We start from the raw sequence: 26,667 nt of genomic DNA, 5'->3' as shown, positions 1-26,667 counted from the left end.
TGGTTGTGTGTACAGATGTGTGACAAAAAGCAACACTTTCAGTGTTCTTTGCAGAAATATTTCTTGCAGGTAAAGCACAATACTTTTATCTTTATGTCCTTAGTGCTTCGGCAGACCTGACACCTCTTACTTTTAGTATCAGGTGGCCATTTTCACCAAAAACATGATCCAGAACGTGGCTCACTGTATATCTCCTAATTTTTGAATACTGCAAATAGGAGATGTGCACTCTGCAAGTCACCAACTCTATACTGAATTGACCTCACATGTCTGGATATGCCCGTCTGTTTGTTTTGCTTTCATGCAGGTATAAGGGCAAAAAAAGTCAAAATGAGAACCTCCCCAGAGCTCACATGATTGGGAGAGGAGCTGACTGTCATTGTGTTGGCTGACAGTGCACTTATGATTTAAATTTTGGCTCTAGTTATTGTTTTTTACATCTTATTCTATAACCGGGTCGAAAACGACCCTAACACCACCAGTGTTATAATTTCCACCAGAGCATTTTATAATTAAGTGAAACATTTTTTATTTTTTTTATTTTGTTGAAATAGAGGTTCCTGACAAAGTCAAGAAATCTTGATGCAATAAACAAAATGTAAGTGGTTCTTTTATGCATTTGAAATCCAAAACGGGTCGGTGGCGACCCTAACACGAGAGGAAGGTTAATACACACAGCCACACTCCAGCCACTCTTTTCTCTCGGTGGTTCAGCGATCAGCTGTGAAGCACTCCGCCGGTTCCGGGAGACAATGGCTACAGATCGGCCACAACTCAAATGCTTTGTTTCTTTCTTCTCTATTTGTTGCTTTTTTCCCCTTATTCTCTCACACACGTCTACTGCTTGTCCGTGGAAATCAAGGAAGTGAAGTGGCCGCCACAAGTGGTGTGTCTTAAAGAGTATCCACGTCAACTGCCCCCGTGGGGGTCAGTCCCCGTACATATGGAATATGTAGGGTGGAGAGATAGTCTTGACACAATAGAGAACTGCTGCTCTGCAGTGGAGGGCAAAGGTGTGGTAATGCTGAGTGAGCAGCAACGACAGTCATAGGGAGAGAAAGCAGTTCTGTTCAAACAGACATTATTCAATGACAACTGGATTTACTGAGCAAAATTAGTCTTTTGTATTACTGCTAATATACTCCTACTAAAACTTGAAATTAGGTACCAATCCTGATTTCAATTTCCACAAAAAGTAAGGGCGTGGAGGTGGAAGTAGTGAATGGATGTCTTTGCATCAAGACACAGACCTTCAATTGAAATACAATAAAAAGATCTATTTCAGAAACTTTGAGATTGACCCATTACAATGTATCAAATCATGCACTTTAAAGGAGGAAGACCAGAATTAGCTCGGCTTAATATAGCTATGCCAGAAAATGACGAGATATGTTTTGATTAAATTTAACCATATACTGTATTTACTGAAATCTATTGGTCTTTCTAAAAACAACTTTTTGCCTTTTTAACATTAAAGGTTTGGCTGCTTTTGGATGAACAAATAAATGGTAGGACTACTTGAATGCATACAATTTTTACACGAAAAGAGATTAAATTGGCTAATTTATGAAAATAATTCAGCATGGATGGTAAAAACCTGCAGGAGATGCGTACTGCCTGGAAAAATGTATAGTTGCCAATCTGCCTGTTGTAGCACTGTTCTGTCAGTATGGTGGCCATTGTTTCACTTTGTGCTCATATTCTGGGCTCCCAGCGTGCCCTGACCCAGCAATTCATGGCCTAATTGAAGTATCTGAATGTGAGACAACCTCTCGCCTGCCAGTGCCAGCTTCTGCAGCCATCTGTCTTAAGGATGTAGCAGCGTTTCACTGTTGGCTGAAACACATACATTTGCACCTAGTCATTCATTAAAGAAGTGATGAAGAATGATTTATTACTTGAAATATAGCAGTCATATTTTATGAGCCACAGGTTTATTAAGGATGTCTGCTCAGTGTTACGAAAGTGTGTCCTCGCCCCAGCTCCACCCTGTCTGTGTTTCTCCCAGGGATGTAAATCTAACAAACCTCTTGAGAATTCTGTATTAGAAGTGGAGCAGCGGCCACACATATTTTATCATTTTGATTGGGTTTTTCCTGACCTACTTTCAGGTGTTCACTGGCCCAAATGCAGTGTGCCTATGAAAATGTTGACTTATGCTAGAGATTCCAAGTCACAACAAATTGCTCTTGAAACCAAAAGGTTTATAATTGGAAGCTCTGTGATTTTCTATCTGAAAATCTGGTCAGAAGAAACTACAAAAGCAATTTACATTTATGTCCAAGTTGAAATAAGTTGGTTCCTGGGTGATTTAGATTCAAATCCTTGAACTTAAATGCAGCTGATTTCTTTTAAGGTTCCACATTTGAATTCTGCGCAGGAGGTCCTCAGCCTTGAGCCACAGGCAGCACACATTTCTATCACTTTTTGCAAGCAGGGGTCATTAACAGAACAATAATTGTAGTAAAAAGGGCAAAAGTACATTATCGGAAACTACATTCATAGTATTTTCTAGCCCTGATATTGGATAAACTTTAAATCTATACATCAGTGTTGTTGCACCTTGGCTAATTCCCTTCCACCATATCATATTAAATATTCATGTAGATAATTAGTTCGCTGTTGGAATTTGATGTCCCCCTGATGTATTCAACTGGAGCCATGCTGGGACGATCAATTATATTCGTGGTAAATGTGTTTAAGACCATATGGAGGTGAATCCTACTGGTAAGGTGTGCTTGTGAAACTGCGTGTTTGTGTGCTATTGTTTAAGCAGTTACAGAACACACTGAGTGATGAGCTGCTAACCTCATGCTGGTAACTAATGAAACCCAAGGACATAACAACAGTGTTATTCTGCGACAACGTGTGTACCTGTTTGTTTTAAACGTGGGTGTTCATGTGTGAGATTCTATAGGATATTTAAGACTGTAAGAGTTTCACTTTAGAGTAAGGTTAGTGTAGTCTTAATATGAGTACTACTTGTTAAAATAATGTTTCTGCATTTGGTATAATCTCTTATGTGGCTCTGGAGACTTTTCTGAGAAAATAAAGTTGATGATGTCATCGGGGTCTGAAAATGGGACTCAGTTGAGTTTAATTATAGGAATTGTAGGTGTCCAGTGTTTTCACACTACTGGACATCATATTATGAGCATTCTCAGAATTGATGTTTGCTATGAAAGATCCCTGAAATGTCCCTTGTGTCCTCCTGCATCTTTCAACAAAGAGTTTATTTTACATATCAAAGTAATAGCACACTGCTACTATGGTTTTGCCAGCATATTGTGTGTCTTTCTGCATGACCATAGGTGTAACAAATTATCACGCCTATGCAGCCAGTGTCAGAAAAAGCTTGAACTTTCCAGAAATCCATTTATTCCTCAAGGCTTATGCCAGTTCTCTCATTTACACATATCACTCCACTGTTGTATCACAACAGCCAGCATTGAAGTTACATACATTGATGCTTTTAAGACAACAGTTGAGAATTTCCTCTAAATAATTTAATTAAGCCGTGAAACTCTGAATGAGAGTGTGGCCATGACCGGATGGATGATATTTACCTCTGTCTTTGTATGACTTCATATTTCTGTGTCACTACTTGTGTCAGTGAGATTGATTGGGCCTGCCAGCTATCGAGTCAAACTCAGGATAAACACACTCAAATGAGTTTAAATCAAACACTCAGTTAGAGCAATTTTGAACAAAGCATGTCACACCAATAGCAGAATTAAAAGGCTCAGTTTAGTTCTGAGAAAGGAAAGTTTCCCTGTAGATTTCCATCTTAAATCAATTTGTATTCTTCTGGGGTTCTTTTCCTTAATTTATCAAAGAGGTTCCTACTGAATATTTTAGGACCAGGATGTGAGGCATTCCTTGATGTCAAAGGCACCCCTTTGCTGAAAGTGAGCACATTATGTAAGGATTGTTAAGAACTCATCTTTGACACCTTGCTTACAGCCAGCAGATATGCTGTAATCTATTTTGTTCTCTCTATTTAGAGAACACTATCAAGACCTTAAACATCAGAGAAGATTGATCCCAGGACTCTTCTCCCCCTCCTAATACTGTATAGAGTCCATGTAGAGGAGACAGAACAAGAGGTAGCATCTCCAGACATTTCTAAAAGCAATCTTACTGAAACAAGCCCTTTAGGTCCACGATTCAACAAGTCAATTTCAGTGCTCCCCTTTCCTTGCGGTCCTTGGAGTGTTTTTAATCCAAATGAAAATGAATGTCCTGGCACACCATCTCAATGTATCAACACACACTGGACCCGCACCAGCCCTGCATTCAATATCCAACCCTTAATTGCCCAGTAGACCCACAGGGGGTCCCCCCTTAATTTGATTCTTGATTCTATCTCTTGTAAGTTATTTGTTTGTTTGTTGAAAGCAGCGGATTCTACGCTTATTCCCCGGGGTTGGATTTACGTCACTCACCCTCATTCAATTAAAGTTACCATCATTCTCCTTTTTTTGCACAAACCCACAGACACCTTGCGAGGAGGGGGAGGGGAGACGGAGCAGGTGGTGGAAAGGAGGGGATGAGGAGGAGGGAGACATTGAGTGGTTGTGAAGTGACTCAATGGAGCGTTGAGGATTCTTGCTGCGAGAGGCCCTTTGATAGGGGACAGGCGGGTGTAGCGTTTGGCAGGCCACATGAGGCTGCTGGTGTGCAGGACTAATGCGGCAGACACAAATCAATCATGTTAAGCAGCCAACAACTGCACTGGCAGAACATCTGGGCCGACTCAGGGGCTGGAATGCTGAGGCAAAAGAAGTCAGGGAGAAAAGTGCTGTGTCTACATGTTTTTCCCTTCTTGGAGATGTGTGTTTGCATGTGTGTACTGTGTATTTTTTCTCGGTGGCGGCCAGGTGTGTGTCTGACTGAAAATGTGTGTTCGAATTGAGTGCCTTTTGTTTTAGTTCCTAAATCTGGGTGCTTATTTTGGTATATGGAAGTTTCTTCTGACTTTATTTTTCCATAGAGTGGATGTATACATATAAAGGTATACTGTATTTCCATGCAGTAGGCCTGTGTGTGTATTTGTGTGAGTACAAATCCCAATGAACCGTCAGCATAAGACTGGATTTGTGTAGATCTGATTGCTACCACTCGCCTCTTCTCTCTCACTTCAAGTTAGTCATTTCAGAGGAGAGATGTCAGTCGTGCAATCTGACATTGTTTTAATGTGACTCAGTATTACAAGAAGTAGAAGGAAGTGCAAAAACAGCGTTCAGATTAGTGAGGATGTTGCTTTCTGAGGCGTTCATGTTCTGAAATCAGGATTCCACTTCCAATTCCGCGTTGATATTATGCTGCAGTTTCAGCTTTCACCGCCAACGGGGAAAAACGTCATGCAGTACAGAGAATTTTCCTAAATCCAACGCCAACAAAGTTTACTTTCTAACTTGCAATATATTCAGCTGTTGAGGCAATGCCTGAAACAATATGAGACAATTTCATTACATTTACTATTCCTGTACTGGAGGTCTTGTAAATCCCTGGCTTTCAGTCAGAAGCAAGTAGTCGGGGGAGTTGTGCAATACATGATATGCTTATGTTTAATAAATGTTTTGATAAAGAAACTCTTTCAGTTATGCGGGATCACAGTTTTTATGAGGGCAAATTGCCAAGAGCTGTACCATGAGAAGTTTGTCAGTTTCTTCCTCATCACATGATCTTTAAGAGACAGTTGCCGGAAACCACAATACATCTCCTATTTTGTTTACCTCTACTTTAGCTACAGTCAACAGTCACAAGTTAAGTTTTTGGTTGTCAGCTTTTTAAAGTTAGATGCAGCTGACTGACCTACGGGCTGAAATGGGAAACCGCTTTCCGTAATACAGAATTTACAGTAAAGACACTCAGAAAATTGCTTTCATGGTTGAGGCGGTATAATGTTGCAAAGCTGCTGCAGCTCTACCCTCTAAGGAGTTTCATGAGTGTTGATAGTATCAGCACTCGCATGGTAGCAGGCGCAAACTTGCAAAGAGACCAGGCATGGGATATACTTTCGTTTTGCATAGCTGAGTGCTCTTGCATGACAGCCTTCTTTTTTGAGGTTGTGTGTAGCTTGCATGTTTTCTGACTGGCAAACGATGCCATTCATTTCTCTCTATAGCCAGTTTCAACAACAACAAAAATGCTCCAAATGAAGATAAAAGCAGGACATGGGGAACTTGTCAAATTCATCGCAACAACACTTTGGCTTCTCTGCTGGTTTGCCATCAACAATTGAACTCATAAGAGTCTCCATTAACAGAACTCACTTCAAATACCTGCATGCAGCTCTTCCCTATATACTCCATTTTCATTCTCCAACTTCTCCTCTCTTGTTTCTCTCTGTGGCAACAATTCCCTCAGTATGCCTTTGCGTCTTGAACAACCTCTCACTCTCTCCACTCCCTCTCCATCTTCCTCTTGTCTGGCTCATTCAGCCTGCTTTCTGTTGCACCGCCGCCACCACCACCCTCACCACCATCACCAATCTCACACTCTAATAGCCAGTGTCTGTTGCCGCTGTGGGCAAGGAGCAGCTGGGAAAGGAGCAGGAGGCAATGACTGTCTCACGCCTCCCAGGGCAGAGGTGATTTTCAGCAGCAGCTCCTTCCATGTAATCCAGTTAGCCAGCCTGGAGACTCCACATTATCTGGTTATGAGGAATAATTAAGAACACTTTGGTACACTAATGTGGTTGTGTTTCTGGGTGTCAGTGTAGAGAAGCTGGGTGCGTCTGGTGTGATTGTGGTATATTTATTAAGATATTTATACTGGGTATACACAGTATATACAGTGTATATATGAGTGAACACTTAATTTGTACAGATTATATAGAAAGACAAATATAGGTCTAAAATGACAGAAGAAAGTGAGAGAAAGTAATGAAGTGAGAGAAACAGGAAAGATACATCAGACAGGAGAAAACAGGGAGACAGGGAGGGATAGATGAATAGATGAGACAGTAAGCTTGAAAAAAGGACACATAAAATCGTGTTTTTAATGTATGTAGGACAAAGATGGAAATAGCAGAGTTTAAATTTAAAGATCCATCTTGGCAGATCTTAGAGTATTCCATGCAAAGTAGATAATGCTGCTTTAGAGTCTATTATGCCTTGAAGTGCCGCTTGCAACTCAATTTTAAAGCTGGAAATTTGAGTTTTCCATGCATTCTTTTAAATAAACTCCTTCTTTCCTCCCCTTTGGCCAGCCGCCTCCAAATAAGGACAAGCTGATGCTCAAAAAGCTGAAAATGTTGTTTTTGAACAACAGCAAGATATTGTGAAAGACAGAGATTTCAGGGTTACTTTAGTATAATATAGGTCTTTGATTGCACAGTATTTTATTTTGAAGAAAATGTGTTCAACATGTACTTGCAACAGAGTCATTGGAAGTGTTGAGGTTGTAGTTAAAGTTTCACATTAAATGTGAGCCGTGAGCAACAGCATAACATGACTGTGGTGCCTGGTGTTGTTGCTCGAGAGAGCACACCCATTGGTTGTTTACAGTGTTCATGTCCTTTAACTTCCCTATTTGCATGAGCCAACCTTAAAGACTCACGATTATATCACACCCGTTTGATTTTGTCGGAACATCAAGACGGGAAGCAGACTGGCTGAAATCGGGTCGGATGACCACCTAACACCAAACGACTGAGATTACGGGCGTGCGCCACAACCAGAGCAAGATTTATGATGTCAGTCCGACATTGTAAATACATTTGTCAGCGACAGTCAAATCGTGTGAGATCGACATGTTTTATCTTAATAGTTTTCTGTTGTTGATTTAGCTCGTTTAGCAAATCGAAACAAACCAAATGAAAAGGTTCCCCTAAACATTTCTCTATGAGGGTCCCTCTGCCTAAAGTCATCAATTCAAATAGGAATTTGAAGTTAAAATTCAAAGACTGCTGAATGCAGTGAGAATCACGATTACATTTTTGGCTGCAAATCACTCAACGGATTTGATTTATCTTTTTAAACTTTCCCCAGTGTGTAATCCCAAATAAGGGCTGAGAACTTATCTCCTTGAAAACTAACAATACTTAAAAATGTATGTTAGGTCTCTGCTGCACTTTTGCCACTCCACAAGAGCTTTCGAACACCACTGACAAATCTGTAATGACTCCTGCCTGAAGCCTGATTCTAGACAATAACCTCTCATACAAAGCCCACCATGCAGCCACAACCCAAATTCACACTTAAAAAGAAATATAACCAGATCTGCCTTTACCACTGCAACGCCAACTGCAGTCAGGCGGCTGAAATATTCTTTTGAACTGAAACTGGTCCATGATTCCCCTAATCCCCTAATTTAACTATTTCCTCTGTGAACATGGATGATAATAATTAAGCTGCGGTCTGAACCATTCAGCCCACGCAGTACTCTAAATTCTGACTCTACCTGCTAATACACTTCCCTTGGTGAGGTGACCAAGTCATCAATTCCTTTGGCTGGGTTTATATCCACCTCCCCAATGTGGAATAACCTTCTGTCTCCATTCGGCAAAGCTGAATAGCCTCTTAGTCTTTTAGTTGAATCTCTTTTAAACGTACAGCATGTACCACGCTAAATGCTCTCTTCACATCTGTCCAGTGCTTAACTGATAAAAGGCTTGGAAATACAGAAAGTGATTGTACCATTCACTCATTGTTAATATCATCTGCCTAACATGAAGGGTGAATAGGTGAATGCCTCTACAGTAAAGTGTAACTGTCAACTTTTTCAAGTGACACAGCACAGAATCACAGTTTATCTGTCTCCCTTGCTGCACAAACCATTACTCATCCTCTCACATATGACGTGCTGTGATTAGAATAGATGGCTTTGCCTACAGACAGGAAATTTCCACAGTAGATGTCAGTGTGACAGCACATGGCCTCGGAGTGACTGTCTTTTCCCACAAGGGGATGACACGGCTGACACATACTGAAAGCACATTCTTGATGTCAAAATACAGTGTCATCTGGAGCTGCACAACGTCACACAGAACACACAGGCAGGCAGGCAGAACAATGTAAAACCCACAAAGCGGTTAACACCAGTAAATGGTACACACGTCTTTCCTTTGCAAGCAGGCACACTCACATCCACAATTTTTTTTTATATCTTATATTTTAGAAGGTTTGTGAGCTTCTTAGCAGAAATGTTCAATATCAAAAAGCATTTAACAGCTGCTTCAGTTTTTTTTACCTACTGGCTGTGGTATTTCAATAGCTCCCAATGATAATGGTAAAAAAAATTAAAAAATAACTGTTATTTTGATGCCCATTACTAACCTTGTCAACACTTGGAAAAAAGGCATCACATGAATGCAACACATACATATTGATTTTACAGCTTCTGCACTTGCTCTTCATTACCTAATTTCGTCTGCACTCTGCAAATTAATTTACTTAATCAGAGCCAAGATTGAAGCCATGATCTACTTATTATACAGGGCTGACAAAGTAAAACTAAATCAAATTTGATAGCAATGGGATAAAAAAAAATCAGTTCATCCAAGGGGCTTCAGTTGATCTCTTTTCCAGACTGTTCACTTAAAAAAGTTTCCCTGCCTCTTCTTCTGTCTGTTTCATTTTCACTCCACCTCTCTGTACGACTTTCAATCTCAGTTCATCCTGTGTGCTACTTCATTTTACGTCCTAGACTCCTCTTCAAACAGTTCTCTCCCATAGGAGAAAACTAAGATGCCTTGTGGCAGCCAAAGTCAAAAACCTATTGTCTGAACACTTTGTATCATTACATGAGATTTCCAGATTACTGAGGTCTTATTACTAATTCTCCCTTCCCCCTCTCTTCCCTTGCTGTCTCCAGGTGGGTGGGATCAATGCATCGGTGAGAAGGAAACGGGAGCAGCGCGTGTTATTCATGGTGGTGATTATGGTGATCTGCTACTTATTGTGCTGGCTGCCATACGGCATCATGGCATTGGTGGCAACTTTCGGAGCGCCCGGCCTGGTCACACCCGGGGCAAGCATCATCCCCTCAGTCCTAGCCAAGACGAGCACGGTCATCAACCCAATCATCTATGTCTTCATGAATAAACAGGTGAAGGTGGGAGGGAGGTAGGACTGTGGCTAAGGTCAGGTCCTTTCATACTATGGAGGTCATTTTGCCTCGATTGGTTTTCACTTTTGGTTTGAGGTCATGGAAAATAGTCATTGCTTCATAATCCTACCTGATGTTATTATGGTGCCTTGATATTACATCATCTAAATAATGTATGTTGGTCTGAATGATGAACAAGTTGTTTTTCACATTTCAATCTCTATTTGTTTTAGATTTGAGGAGAAATTTACTTTTAGACACGTGTAAAGAGACTTTCTATTTTTGTTATTGTGATGTGTATCAAGAAGAATCACAAGGTCCAATAATTAGCTGTCTAATCGTAAACAATTAAAAAGAAAAAGTGAGGAATCACAGCCTTAGACCCCATCCACAACATCTAGTCCAAGTTTGCATTCTGTTCTGTCGAAGGCCACTTCAAACAAATCTAATTTGTTCATTGTCGCCGAACCTCAGACTCCTATGTGATTCATAGCTTGTTAAACTGAACAAATGTCACAAAGGGACCTATCAACTGAAGTGTTGATAATTAAACTCAGAGTATGTCTCAATTAATCTAGGCCCATGCCCACTTCAGACAATATGATGAAGGTACAAAGAGGTTTAAAGGCTAAGGCTCTTTAATGGGAAACTCTTATTTGGAGGTTGCTGTTATTATGATGTTTATTGGCTTTATTACTGGTCGTTGGAATTTCATTTTCAGTTGCCTTTGCGGAATTAATAAAAACAGTCAAATGCCTCTCTTAGAACACTCATTTCATATTAGGTGCATCACCACTTAATATCAATATAACTGCTGAACATAAAACATATTTTTTTCATTTTGTTCAGACTTAGCATGTGATGCTTCAATGACAAAACATATTTAAAAACTTGGCTTCCAATTCCAGCATTTCCAGTATTAGTCTCTTTGGTCAAAAGGAACATTGTTTATTAGTATTTCTAAAAAATATAAATATTAAAAAAATTCACAACTGAATAAGAAAAAATCAAAGTTCCAATTCAACAACTCTCTTTATAACAGTCTGTGTTGCTGTGGTTTGATCAGTTTGAGTATCGGCGAGAAACACAACAATCTGACAACTGTCATCAGATTTTGACTAAATGGTGCTAAATCCTTATACAGTAGGTGCACAGAAATACACAACTTCACCATGTTCACACTAAAACCTGCCTAATTCAAACAAACGAGAGTACTAAAACAAAGAAAAAATATCAAATGAAAAATAACCAAAAAAGATATGTTTGAAAGAAAAGAAAAGAAGTTTGCAGGTCTACATTTGTGGCTACATTTGAAAATTCAGTACGGCAGTGAAAGAAAACACGGAACTGTACATCCGTCACAAGTTGAAAGACCATCAGTTTGGGCCATGACAGCGTATTGCTTTCTTAGCCATAGAGACAGGATGAAAGCTGAAGGGCAGTCAGGGTTAGAAAGTGATCTCCAGCATCAGACATGTTTCATCAGTCCTCGCGTTATGCCTCTAGTGGCCAAAACATGACCACATCTGATTAGAAACAAGATGTATGGAGTGTATACTGAATTGTTGATTACCAAGGGACACAATGCCATTGAATCTAAATAATGAATCAGAACATCCCATAAAAATCAGGGTCACATTCATGAAGCAACTCTTGCTTGTTTATGTTATTCTATTCTATTCAAAGACTGATGAAAAAAGCATGTGTTTGCTGACTTATTCAGTGGGAGCCTTCTTATTTAGCTATTAGGTTCCGCCAAGACGGAGCCTAGTGTCCAGAACAGTGCTTGAAATTGATCAGAGATTCCCTTACCTAACAATTTGATTAGACTATTTCCAATATAGGTCTTCTGTGAATTATGATTCTGAAATCTGATTTATTGAGACACATTGCCTAAGCAATGGCAGTACTGATTAATTGTTGCTGCAAAAAGATATCCAGGAGGGTACTCAAGTTTGAACTAAATCAAATCAAATCAAATCAGTTTTATTTGTATAGCCCAAAATCACAAATACATTTGTCTCAGTGGGCTTTACATTTCATACAATATGATATATGATACAATATGATACAATATGACACCCTGCCCTTACACCCTTAGCTCGGCTGAGAAAAAACTCCCAGTAAAAACCCTTTACCGGGAATAAAAAAAATTGAAGAAATCTCAGGGAGAGTCGACAGAGTAAGGGATCCCTCTCCCAGGACGGACATGCTGCAATAGATGTCATAAGTAGAGAAAGTCACGAAGGAATTTGATCATTGACCAGGTGATTACATGGTAATACTAAGTAAAGTGCGAATAGTGTGGATGCAGGAAGACTTCAGATGCTGCCAGAGGATCCACACCGCCTCATCTCCACCAGGAGAAACTAAGGTTTCCATCGCCGGGATTACATCCCACGTCTCCAGGTGGCATCCTTAACCACTGCAACATCTTTCGCGTTGATGGTCCATTCTCAGATGTTACCGGAGTGGGGACCAGATCCACACCGTCTCGTCACGACCAGGGAAAACTGGAAGAGGACAGACAGGCAACCAGTGAGCAAAGCAAAAATGAATTTAAAGATTGAACAAGCAAGCGAGTAGAAAGAGTACTATCCTGATGGACGGTGAATCAGTGCTGATGTGAGGCAATAGCAGGCGGGGAGCATCCGTTCCTAGGACAGCTGATTCCGCACAGAACTCAGAGTCAGTCGAGTAGCATGGAGAGTGCTTGGTAGACAGAGGGAGAGAACCCCCGGGGCAACGCTCAGCCAATCATGGAAGATAGACAGAGGAGAACAAATGTCTAGCTAAGGCTATAGCCTGAGATAACCTGGAACGAAAACGGCTAAAATTGACAATCTATATTATTACCTAATTCTGAGGCGCTGTTGTGTAGAAAGTTAGAATATAAGGCTTTAGTCAATTTAGTTTTTACCACAAACAAATCACAGAGTATAGATCCTATTTAATTAATGCAACCAATACACAGAGGGTGGGAAAAATTGAGAAGTCAGCAGGCCCCGTTGTGGTCTTTTATGGTGCTATTTCATTTGTATTCAGGTTTGCTTTACTTTAGTTTTAAATGCATTTGTTAATCATTTGAACATCTATCCAAAATTATTTATGATGACTAAATGAAACACAAATTCACCAAAGATGGCAGACTACTTTCCTCCCAGGTATGTGATAACGGCTACTGCAAAAATTTCCACAGAGCGTAATCCCCACGTCGCAAAGTTGACAAATATTTCACTTTACACAGAACATTCTTCATAACACAAATTTAGCATAAGCATACTTAAGCAGTGGAACATTTCTATCAGCTCCCCTATGCTGCAACATATGCACATTTTAAGCAATGGGTAATGAGTAATTGGATTTTCGGTTTGACAGCTGGATATTGTCCTGGCGCTATGGCAGTGATGAAAGGGACTGAAACAGGATCGACCAAAGTCACGGACAAACTAGGAAAATGTGTGCCTGGTTTACTTTGACATTTTTTATCGTGTCCTTTCAAACATTTGGCATCTCATTTGCTGCAGGATTTCTAACATCTAACTTATAAAAGAGTGCACAGGCTTAATTTCTATCATCTATCTTATAAAGGAGTGCATGAGCTAATCAATGCAGTCACTTAGATCTGAACTTTTTGGTGTGTTTCTAACTATGTTGACACACAACTTCCAAGATTTTATTCATCACTAGAAGAGACCAGTGTTGTTAAATGAATGCGCTTTCTAAATGAGATTTAATATGTTAATAACTTTTAGATTTGACTTATGACATCAATCAGAAAGGTAACTTCAGGTACATTTTGTCCTTGGTTGACTGATAAGATTACTTTCACAGACTAAAATGTTTTTTTTCTCATTCCTATTACTTTGATATATGATTTAAATCTATGTATTATTATGTTCTGGAACTTAACTCAAATCCGACTTTAGACTAGAGAGAGATCATATTCCACTCTTATGCTAAACTCTTAGCACAAGACAATATATTTGTGTGTGTGTGTGGCCTTGTGCAAATTCTGCAACTTATTTTCTGCTGCCTGTCTTGGCCAGGACTCCCTGTGAGAAGACTTACTGTAACTCAATGGGACCTTCCTGGTGAAATAAAGGTTAAATAAAAAAAATTAGAAAAAATTTGCACTTTAGATTGAAGATGTTTTGGTCCTTTCCTGAAGCACAGTGCATCATGGTGAGAGAAAAAAGAAACCCCTGTGGGGCAGACTGATAAAAATCATCATATTCTGTTTTAATAAGTGAGGCACAAACTGCGGCGTTAGGTTTAAGCAAATATTCCCTTCAGATCCAGTCAGATATTCCTTGTACTATACAGAAAAATATTTACGGGACTAAATTAAAGAGATAATCTTATCATGGTTTCCAAAGTCATTCAAGTGTAATACTTTGCTCTGAACCTTTCTCTGAGTTACTTTCAAGTGTTATTCTATTTTGAAGTTGGAAATCAGCCCAAAATGAACCCTTGTTCCAGATGTTGTTTTGTCATCTGGAGGGACAAGAGCCTCCACTTCAAATCTTGTCTGTTCTATCCAACACTCCCTTCCTCCTCAAGGTCCCACCACAGCTAACTGACTTTACAGGGACATTTAAGACCACACATCATCGACCTCCCTACAGTGTGAAGAGAGAGGGGAGAGGACACCAAATGTCCTGTATGTCTTTTTCAGTCTTCAATTCCTCCCAGCCCGTTACTATGGAAACAGTGAGTTGAGGCGAGTTGAAGACTAAAAATGCTGTACAGATACAAGTAGCAGCTGGTGTGTGTTTATCCAATCAACGCTCCACAGCACTCAGAGTCAAGAGGCCTGAGGTGGATGTGATGAACCTGGACGGCAATGCATTAGTGGTAAGATTAGACTGAATCATTTTTTTATGTATCTCATTCAAATGCATGGTGGTTTGTACTGTATGTGCGCTAAGAACAGATGAGAGCATGCTGGGAAAACTATCATTAAAGTGGAGAATTAAAGGGCATAAAGGGACATAAACTATTATCGTTGCCCCATAAACTGAGTACATTTGAAGCTTATCAGGTTATTACTGATACAGCTCACTGCTTCTTAGTCCACACACACACACACACACACACACACACACACACACACACACACACACACACACACACACACACACACACACACACACACACACACACACACACACACACACACACACACACACACACATTTTTTAATTAATTCTTTAAAACAAGGAGTGAAAGGATTTTCAGTAGGTTTGCCAGTATGAAACAGAAAAGGATGGACAACATACTGAACTTGATTATTTACTTAATAGAGCAGTGTGTTTGCGAGAGTTAATATATGGGTAAAATAGTTTTTTGTGGTGGATAGTACCAGGAATAGGAACACTGCTGATTTTATTACTATTCTAGTTCAATAGTTGACAGTGGGGATGGTTTTCAAGGGGGAAATCTTGTTTATTGGTAAGGTATAGGCTTGTAACACCGGGCTGGATGTGGAAATCCTGATATGGGTGTTTAAGGATAATCTGCCCACTCTGTGACTGGCAGATAAATCTCTCTCCCTGTTATCTAGAGAGCCTCAGAATGCTGATACTGACATACCCATCATATTATGATGAAATTAGGAAAAAATCATAAACTCACTGTTGAGAAGCAACAACAAACCCATGTTATTATGATAGGGTGGGGGTATATGGGATATAAATACAACTGTATTTATGAACAATATAACTGATTATTATTCATTGACTGCAGGCCTGTCCCAACCCTGGTTTTGATATTTCGAAGAGGAGCTTAGTGTTTTAAAATAAGATGTGATAGAATGAGATTCCAATATTTTGAAATTCTTATGAGGTCAACACTTTCCACTTTAGCTTTAGTTTCATGCTAACCACATGAATGAAAATATTAAGTATTTAATTAACTTTTCTTTTTCTTTTAAATGCTTTCATAATTTTTTTTTTAATATATTTTATTTTTTGCATTTTCAAGCTTTTTATTTGACAATACAGAGTTGAAATGGGGAGACAGAGAGAGAGGGGGGATGACCTGCAGTAAAGGTCCACGGGTCGGACTCAAACCCGCGACCACTGCAACGAAGGCCGGAGCCAATATGGTACGCGCTCTATCCACTATGCCACCGGAGCGCCCAATTCTTTCATCATTTGACCTAAATCGGCATTTGTGACATAATTTTAGGGGCCTTTAGGGCTGTCTTACCTCACAGTTGTAATTCACTCTACATGATTACTTTTTAATTGGAAAATCTGAATAGAACCCCACTTTAATGTTCCCCTTCATCAGATGCAGAGGTATTAAAACCAAGTATCTGCATGATGCATTTCACTTTTTTAATGTAATAAATTAGAGATCACAAAAACAAGCACTCAGTGGTGTTATGAGTCATTGCAGGTGAAAATATGTTTGTTTAGACTGGACGTGTACAACAAGAACTTACTTAGTTACCTATTGTAGCTCATAACAGCTAACCTTAGTAGCTACAGTATATGTAAGCATGGCAATCTTAAAAACCTGTGACAGAAAACCGTAACCATAGATTACTTCATAGTGAAGAATCAAAGTTTTTTGTCTGGTTTCCAGGGAGCTGATTAATTATACAACCATTCCAGATGTGTTTGCTGAAAAACCATGTGAGAGGCCAGGAACTGATCTGTCAGGAAGTTTGCTGTCAATGGTTCCCATCATCAAGCAAATCAGATGTTGCAGGGAATTTTAAATGTGACACTTGAAAGTTCCAATCACTGATTGCAATGTGAGGAGATGAGCGATACACAATATAAACATGCTGCATCCCTCCACTGAATTGCGAATGTGTCAGGAAATCCCAAGAGGAAATCAGATTATTGTCATTCTGCTCAGAAGTTTCTGTGTGAAACTCATAAATTGTTTTACATATTGTGATCTGCGGGATACTTCACGACAACAGCAGGGAGTATGCTGGATTACAATAAGTCACCTAATTGTCAAATCAAGCAGTGGGTTTCCTGCTGATAGGGGAGAACGGGGTAAGTAGGCACACTTTTTACTCTACTGAGAATTGCTCATCACCTAAACATATTTCGATAGTCATTCCTACATTACATTGAAGCTTAAAGTGTTGGCTTGAAATGTGTACCCCTCACTTTTCCTATCTTATTGTAATAAAGAAGAAATTAATCATCAAAGACACCCTAACACATTGTGACAATCAACCCCATCGAGGGGTCGGTTGTCATACACTATGGGGTTGTTTGTCACAATGTTATCTTAATGGGAATAATCTTGAAAAGAAGGAAAGAAAGTAGAACTAAATTTGAAAATGCAATTGCATTGTCAAGTTGACAAATAGGCCTATATAACTTACTGTAGCCTTGGCAGCTTGTCTAGTTTGGGATGCACTGGGTTGTTTTGATTTTGTTGCCCTTTTTTCTTTTGCATGCTCGCTGCCTTTTCCTGCTCTATTCTTTCCTTCTCTGGGGTGTCAGTGAGGATACAGCTTGACAATTTATTTTGTTATTGGGTTCCTTTTCTGGCTGTAGCCTTTGGATAACTTGTGACAACCAACCCCCCCAAAAATGTGACGACCAACCCCAACTTTAATTTTTTGCTAGCATCAATGCTAACAACCATCTGACAACTAATTAGCTTGCTAACCACAATCTAAACTATAGTTTACCCTTCACACTTTTTATGGGTAACAAGTGTTTTGTTATAAACGCATTCTGTAAAAGCCTAGAAGAAAAATACTGAGGAGCTAAATATTTTCAATTTGACATGAAAAACACAAACAGTCCTCTCACCTCAAATTCAGCAGTCTAACTCCAAGGAAGACTATGTAGGCGACCTCTTATCCCAATTCTGGATATTTACATACCAAAATTTCACAGACAGCGCCTTCTGGTTCTGAGATATAACGATTGTGACAACCAACCCGTGTGACAAATTACCCCGTTCTCCCCTACCTATAAAAAAGGTCTTTCCTGCCACTGACTCCCTTGATGTTAAACTGCATGAAGTATAATTAACTAATCAACTGTCCTTAAAGACATACTAAGTGATTGTAATCCAGAACACTGTGTCAAAATCAGCTAATATCTATTCAGCTTTTGCTACCTGTTGTGTGTGCACACTTAAAAATGTGGGTGTTTAAACACAGCCGTCGCTCCGCTAACGAACCTGGCTCAGAGCCAGCAGACGCCCAGAAAGTTGGGGATCGACCCGGCCACTCGCTCTGAAAGTCAACTATTGCCGCATTAAGTATAAACTAGTGCTGTCAGATTACGCGTTATTAACAGCTTTAACACAAACCCATTTTAACGACGTCAATTTATTTATCGCAAGATTAATGTTCTTTTTGGCCTAGCAAACTTTGTAGTTTTTTCACATGCTGTTGCAACAACTAGTAGACCACAAACTATAAATGTAGCTTGCAGTTAAGTTACTGTCAATTCAAACCGAACATATCCTACAGCCTAACTTCACATTAAAATCATTTGGAAAACGTGAAAACGTCAAGTCAATTTTAACTTTTATTTTGAAGCATAAATCGGAACCTAGCGCTTCCTAGCCCCGCATCAGTCACTGGTAGAGTCTTCCGTGTGTGACTGGGACTACGCGGTGAAAAAAATGAAAATAAAGGTTGTCCTTTGCAATAGGCCTACTTGTAACACTGCGCACACAAAAGCATCATGAACATTAGTAGCAGCCGGCAATCATTAATTTTCACTTTAATTTTCGCAACGAAGGGCGACTTGAGCCGTGACTGCAGCAGCGCCATAGCAAGATTGCACAATGGCTTTATTTAGCCTTAATATAACCTATGTTGTTTTATAGTTTGGTTTTTTCAATAAAATAGGAAGTTCCAAATATGTTTGTGTATGCTGTTCTAGGGGTGGGGGTGGGGATCTACATTGTGGGCTTTTTGCACTGATTTGGAAATTGTGATATTTTGGAAAAAATACACGGAATTACAAGGATGTAGAGAATGTGTGTGATAAGAGCATTACAATTAGAAAAAATAATGGGACAAAAAGAAATCAAGGGACGTTTAGAATAGATAAAAATGTGCGATTAATTGCGATTAATCGCAAGTAAATTATGACATTAATGCGATAATTGCGATTAAATATTTGAAACTTTTAACAGCACTAGTAGGGGAAGGTGGGGTGATTTGTGCAACTTTTTACTCAAAGTGATTTTAAAGTGAGGCCTTGACAGTTATGTCTCCAACTCAAATATGTACATATATTTCAGGATGTTGTGCATCCCTGGCAATAAAAACTTTGGATCTGGAATAAACTGTTTAAGAAATATAGCTTTCGGAAAAAAAGTTGTCTTGTCGCACAAATCACCCCACGTAGTGGGGTGATTTGTGCGTCATTGTGTCACAATGACAAAGTCACCATCATCATCTTTCTGGCCATCTGAACTCTCATCAGTGGTGTCGTTAAGTGGAATTGAGATGTCACTCTCTTCTGAGCTACTGTAGACAATCACTTTCTTTTGGTGACCAGCGTATACAGCCATGCCACTGGCACAACTCTCAGAAATGTACTTTGCACTAGTTGCTCCGTGCTTGTGGAACCAACTGCCACCTGACAAATGTGATTCCCCCTACATTTCTGCCTTTAAATCAAGGCTCAAAACCCATATGTACACCCTGGTGTTTCCTCCCCATTAACTATCTTACCTCTGCACTACTATCTGTGTTTATGTGGATGTATGGGCTTTACGTCTTTTATTTTGGTTATTGTTATTGTACCTTCATTGTTTACCTACTGAATGCACTATGTACAGCACTTTGGACAGTGCAAACTGTCATAAATGTGCTTTTATAAATACATTTTACTTACTTACTTACTTATAACTCACCCAGGCCCTTGCGCACAAATCACCCCATCCCCAGAATTTTGGATAATAGGCATGATGCAGCAATTTAGGGTTGACATTGTGCTAACTATATAGACTCAAAGTGTAGCATACCAAAGCACTAAAACATGTGTCAAATGTTTTCAAACGTGTCTATAATTGTTCAGACACAATAATCAAAAAACCTTGATCATGGAAATTTTACTTTGAAAGGCAAAACACAGTTTTTTGAGCTTAAACGTGCTTATATCTTATTCCTTGTGTCTCCCTTCTTTACAGGATGAGTCAAATGGACGGCTCTTCTTAAATATGTGGTCACATTTCCAATTTCTTCCACGGTTTTCTAGAAACAAGGGGTTTTGCAACTTCCAAAATGCACAAATCACCCCACCTTCCCCTATAAGCATAAACAAACGATCGGCAAACGTTCGCTGGAGATCACTATGCCTTTAATTGAACTCTGCTTAGGCTGTTGGGAGAACACTGCAAAGTTTGGATGTCAGTGACACAACCAACATATTAAAGGAGAAGGATCAATACATTTTTGCATCAGACCTGCAGTCTGGATATACAAACTGATTGAATATGAACACTTGCCAACCCTGTGAATAATTTTAAATTATGTTGGACTTTTATGCAACACATACAATGGATGTGCAAAGACAACACGTAAAAACTGTTAGTAAAAGTCTCCTTATGAACAGTCAAGTACAAGTAGAAAAATATGGAATCCGTGCAGCTACCCCACGCTGTAAATAATTGATGAACGGCTCATATGAAGCCTGACCTTTGACCCTCTTGTTGTCATCTTCTACCCGAAGAGCATCAGACTAGATCAACTAAAGCATCACCCAAGCTTCATGTGACTGGTCTGAGATGCCCCTTACTGAGTCATCTGCAACCCTCTCTCTCTCCAAAACACTCTGTCAGAGCTCTCCTGCTTCTTCCATCTCTCTGTCATGCTTTATTGATTTATATGTCATCACCTTCACCTTTCTCATGACTTTAGCCTTGATGCCTCTGTATCTTAACTTCATCCTCTTCCATGTATGTGTTGTCTCCATCCCCCACTTTTCCATCTTTCAAGCACTCTTCAGTGTGGTGTTTGGACAGCTAAGGGGAGCAGGGAGTGTGGATCAGCACTGAGAGGTATTCATCTCCACCTTTTTTTTTTTTTTTTTTTTTTTAACCTCTCCTCGCCAGCATTCGCTCTGACATGACAAAGGTTATCAACAGACTGACATAGGGCGGGGGGGTATTTGGTTATCTCCTTAGGCATCTCTCTGTCTCTCTGCATCTCTCAAACCCAGCAAGCATTGTACTGATGATAAAGAACTTCCCCACAACTTCCCCAGATCAACCCTGAATTGTGTCCCGATCCCTCTCTCGATATCTGTCATTACTTATAGTATTTCTCATAGTTGAAATACTTAATGTGTGCATTTGTACAGTGAAAGAGTTTCATCATATTTTGCGCTCATGAGAAAATGTAGTAGACTATATGTATACATGAAACTCATAAGGTATACTAAGTATACTACGTTTACTCAAGAGTGGCATCTTCAGAATGAATGTTAATGGGAGGTGAGAAGGAAGACTTGGAAGTAGAATAAGGTGTGGTGCCTGCCTGTGTTGTGCATATTTCTTGGCTATGGTTGTAAGTGTGTAGAATTTTAAGTATAGCCGCATACAATGAATGTATTGTTATGCTTTCACCCTGCTGCTGTGGCCCTCTATTATTTAGTATCTCCTATCTGTCCATCAGCAGATACCCTGACTTTGAGCCTAGCAACATGGGGGCTCTGTTATGTGTAGAGGTTGGTGAAAAAACCGGAAGATATGCATGAAATAGTAATCCTGACACTTCCAGACCTGTTTTTTGAATTGAAAAATGTATCCAGGGGTCTATTCACTATTAATATACCCTGACAGATGGTATATACATTTCAATGCATTTCCTTTGTACCTAGGAGACAACCTATCCTTTCTTTTCTATGACATGTTTGACGTGTTCTGATTTCTGGCGCAGGTTAGAATACAGTATTTGTGGGGGTGCCGCCCTATAATAGTTGATTTGAAACCACTGGACCAATGTTATCAGCTTCAGGATATGTTATAATGGTAACCTCTCTTGTTAAATCTTGCATAGTAGAATTTCAAACTAAAAAACCTTTTGTGGGTGTTTATCATAATGAGTGAATTAATGATGTAAAATGTGTCATGATGAACTGCCACTTGTTTAACTTGCTGCTGATGAAGAAATCATAATTAACTAGATGATAAGAAGTTATTATTCATCTTCATACATTGGTGACACTGATTTCCATCATTTTCTTGATTATCATCTTACTGGGTTTATAATACTATTTCAGGTCAGGCAGCTAATGATGGCATTTTCCCAATAGTGCGTCCTCATTCTTTGGCTGTGATGTGCAGAAAAAGTAGCCTAGGCTTAAGAGCTTGAATTGCTTGGATAAATTTGAGGCCCAACACAAAAATAATGTATCAGCGTATGATGGAATAATTGATCTACAATTCAATTTGAATTTAAAGCTGAGAATAAGGTGCAGGTGGCAATTGGAAATTGGTTTTGAGATGATGTCTGTGCTATGTACATACACTTCAAACAATGATGCTTGTTAGATTGGATACAATAAATTACGTTAGCGTTCTCAGGATAAACTTTCAGAACGTTAATCTGATATACCCAGACCTCCGTCTTGTCACACAGTGGCTTTCACCGAACTTGAAACTACCATGCTAGGAATAACAAGGGTACATAATGAAGGTTACTGATAAACAGGCTTGTGACTGCAGGGTTGATGGTTTAATTCCTGGACCCCCATGATAAAGCTGAGAGGTGTAAGTGAAAAAGCAGTAGATGCCTCTTTCTTCTTACCACATTCAACCACATGATGAGCAACATAAACCAATGTTCTATGTGCCCTTTTTCTGAGCAGCCAGTATATGTATTACTGCAATATTCTTAAGTTAACAGCCTTTTAGCCTCTTAAATTTAGAGATTGTCTCTCTCCCATTCTCTGTCTGTTTTTCTCTTACCCTCAACTTTCAACTTACATAAGCAAAGATATGTATTGAAAATGCAGCAATGGTCCACACTCATGATTGAGAATATAATTGCTAATATATTTTAGAAATTCAGCAAAAAATGTGTCCCTCTGCAACACCCCTCTGAGTATTACACATGGACAGGCAGGCTACACAATAACTCAATAGAGAGAAGTAGGGGAAACAGGAAGGCAGGGAAAACAAAGGGGATATTAGGTGAAACATGTATTAATTGTTATCATACACCAAGCTCTTTGGTAAATGTTTCGGAATGAATAAATCTGTTAAAATGAATGTATCTTTTATATTGTATTTGAAATAATTGTTGATATTTGTATATTGTATATGTATTGCTAATCATATATCTATGTTAATGTCATTTTCTGTGTTGCTATGTCAATAAAGATGTCTGATCTGTCATGCCTATAAAGCTTATTGAATTTGAGAGACAGGAACTTCCTCAACTAACCCATCGGCAGGAGCATCAAATTCAAACAAATGTGATAACTGTTATTTAAAATATGATATTTATATTCATTGTATTCAGGCAAGGTCAAAGCAACATATTACATCCATACTCTTCTTGGAAAGTTTTAGAATTCCACCCTTTGATCACATGCTTGTGTTGTATGCTTGCCCCAGTTTTACAGATGTTTCCAAGCCCTGCTGCGTTGTGAGGCCCCTCGACGAGGCTCCAGCATAAAGAGCTCTTCCAGGGTCGCCACCAAGGGCTTTAGGGGTGTAGCAGTCACTGCTCCCCAGCGTACCAACAACTTCCTATACATGGTAGCCTCCCTGGGTCAACCGGCCGACACCATGCCCCAACTGGGCCCCTCCCATGAACCAACCATTGTCTCCTCAGACATCAACAAACCTGTGGTATTATCACTAGTGGCCCACTTTGATGGCTGATGATTGGCCGAAACCGTGCAATCCCAAATTCCCAAGTCGTTAATAATGAGAGAGATGGTATTAGTGAGACTTGGAGAACAGCAGCCTGCCAGTCCCTGTTGATTTAATATGACTGTTGCATCAGCTCTGCACCGTCTAGTGGAGATGATGGACAAGTACAGCAAATCTTGGACTGCCTCTGGACAATGTAAGCAGAATTCACAGGTGGTAAATCTGCAGAAACAGGCTGTGTTTTTTTGCAAAGAAACAGTATATATACGGCTTGCTGGGAATAGGCATTTAAAGGATGTTTACTGTTTTCGGGAGAAAGCACAGTCACAGACTGTTATGATAACCGAAGAGGAATTGAATACTGGCATGGTTATGTTAGCGGCCTTAATGGTTACATTAGGAATAGTGACTGAGGTCAAAGAAATAGGTGCATGTTGGAGAATTACTCTAGTTCCTTCAATAATGAATGTGCACATACAATGTTGCAGTATGATCTGCAAATGAGGTTGGACAAATACAGTTTATTGTATTGTTCAGTGGATAGCCCTGGTACAGATATTTGATATTGGCAGCATCCTGAAGATGTATGCCTCTCTGAAATCATTCTTTCATGGTTAATTGGGCCATTTCACATGCACTTACAGCAGTGAAAGCTGTTTTTTTTGTTTTTTATGGTTGTTTGTTTGTATTTTTTAGCTGTGCCGGATTAGGTCCAGCCACAGTAGCTTGTCCTACCTTTTCTATTATTGAGGTTACAGGTCCAATTATGTTTTAATTTTTTTTTCATTTAACTTTTATTTATCCTCGAGAGACCAATTGAGGGGTGACCCTCATTTACAATGACGTCAAGATCAAACAAATTCAAAGGAAAAACAACAATACATGAACAATATTCAATGCAAATACATCAAATACACAACAACAGGTGAAGAGAAAAACTATTGAAACATTTACACAGTGGTGAAGAGTGGCAGCAATTAAAATGAAATGGGTGAAAGTACAATATAGCCTAATTAAAACAGTTACAGGTAGAGTTTGGCAGATTTAAGATAGTTTGTTTAAATTGGTTAAAGGATATGAAGTTATTTAGTTTAATTTGTTGCTGTAAGTTGTTCCAGGAGTCAGGGGCACTGAAGCTAAAAGCTGTCTTTCCCAGCTCAGACTGGGCTTGTGGGACATAAAGCATAAGCATGTCAGTGGAGCGGGTCTGATAAAGCCCATCTGAAATTTGCAGCATTTCTGTTAAATAACGAGGAAGCTTCCCGTTCAAGGCTTTGCAAATAAAAATGGGTAACACTTTAGTTCGATAGTCCACAGTTGACACTCAACAAGCCATCAGTTGATACGCAGTTGCATGTCAACAGTGAATGAGTTTACATATCTCAACAGATACGTAACATAAATTCAACTAACTGTAAGTTAACTATAAGTTGCACTATTAGTAGATGATTAGTTGATATTCAACAGAGCTTGTTCAACAGATAAAAAAACAAGGATTCAACTAACTGTCTGTTAACTATAGGTTTCACTATTAGTAGATCTTTAGTTGATATTCAACAGTGAGTAAGTTGATACATATTTAGAATGCATTCAACTGTCAGTTAACTATAAGTTGCATATTTAGTAGATGTTGTTTTGTACACGTAGCATGCATTCAACTAACTGTCAGTTAACTATTAGTTGCATTATTAGTAGATGGTTAGTTGATATTAAACAATGAGTTAGTTGATACTTAACAAAGCTTGTCATCAAATATGTAACATGCATTCAACCAAGTGTTAGTTAACTATACGATCATTTTATTTTGTTAATTTATTTTTACAAATAGTCTGCAACAGACATTGTACTTTTTATTACATGTTCTTTACAAATATTCAACTATCAGTTGAGTGTCAACTTCTAGTAAGTTGACTATCAACTGCTGTTATCAACCAATTCTCAACTTACGTTTCATATGGATCAACTTTCCCCCACTCACAAGGAACACATCTAATGAATGAACATTCAACCCTCTGTTGATCATATATGTTCATTGTAAAATAAAGATGAGAATGTTTTATCAATCAATAGGCACCCTGTGTAGGTGACTACCTGTTGATTGTCATATGACTGTCGACAAACTATCAGTCAATATTCAACTTAGCATAAGTAGACAGGTCTTGGGACTGTCAAATTAAAGTGAAAACAGTTTAGTGTCTACACACTATTAACAGAGCAAAACAGAGAAAATAGTTGATTCTCAACAAACTATCAGTCGACGTTCAACTAAGCATTAGTAGAGAGGTCTTAGGACTGTCAAATTAAAGTGAAAACAGTTTAGTGTCTGTAGACACTCTACAAACTAGTAACAGTAGAAAATAGAGACAAGTTTTGCTCAACTGATGAGTAACACTGGATGACTCCAAAGTAAAGTTAAAAAATATATAGGCAGCATATCTGAACAGGAAAGAACATTTATTTAACTTTTTTCAGTAGTTACACAACATGTAGGTACACAGCAAGTACCATCAATACCTCTAAAAAAGACAATAAAACTAATGCATGTATTTATTTAGGTGTCACTTAGGCAATTGTTTAACGACAGATCGTCCAAAAATTGACATTCAAAAAGCTCAGTAAAGTGTACCATAACACCCAGTACCACTAGTTATGATACTGAGCAAACATATGTAATATATAACATCAGTTCTCATGAAACGCTTTGTTATGGTAAGAAAAAGATATATAATTTTGTTATGGACCAGAATATCTGAAGCTCCTAGTAGTTCGGGAGAAAAT

At 39.1% G+C, this 26,667-nt stretch overlaps 1 protein-coding gene across 1 annotated transcript in view; it reads left to right on the top strand.

Moving 5' to 3' along the window:
- LOC307255882 (pinopsin-like) overlaps nt 1-23,898 on the top strand; it is a gene marked incomplete at both ends in the record, with an annotated part of 51,013 nt that extends 27,115 nt beyond the window's left edge. Inside the window, 2 exons of the mRNA XM_080034694.1 lie at nt 9,823-10,056; nt 23,629-23,898. Of these exons, the coding sequence (XP_079890820.1) occupies nt 9,823-10,056; nt 23,629-23,898 (504 nt within the window). The remainder of the gene's footprint in view (nt 1-9,822; nt 10,057-23,628) is intronic.
- Between the last annotated feature and the right edge of the window lie 2,769 nt (nt 23,899-26,667).

This window comes from Ammodytes marinus (genome assembly GCF_949987685.1).
Source record: "Ammodytes marinus genome assembly, chromosome: 9".
In the NCBI taxonomy this organism is placed as follows: Eukaryota; Metazoa; Chordata; class Actinopteri; order Uranoscopiformes; family Ammodytidae; genus Ammodytes; species Ammodytes marinus.
Note: the sequence above shows the minus strand (reverse complement) of the source record. Positions and strands in the feature narration are given on the sequence as shown.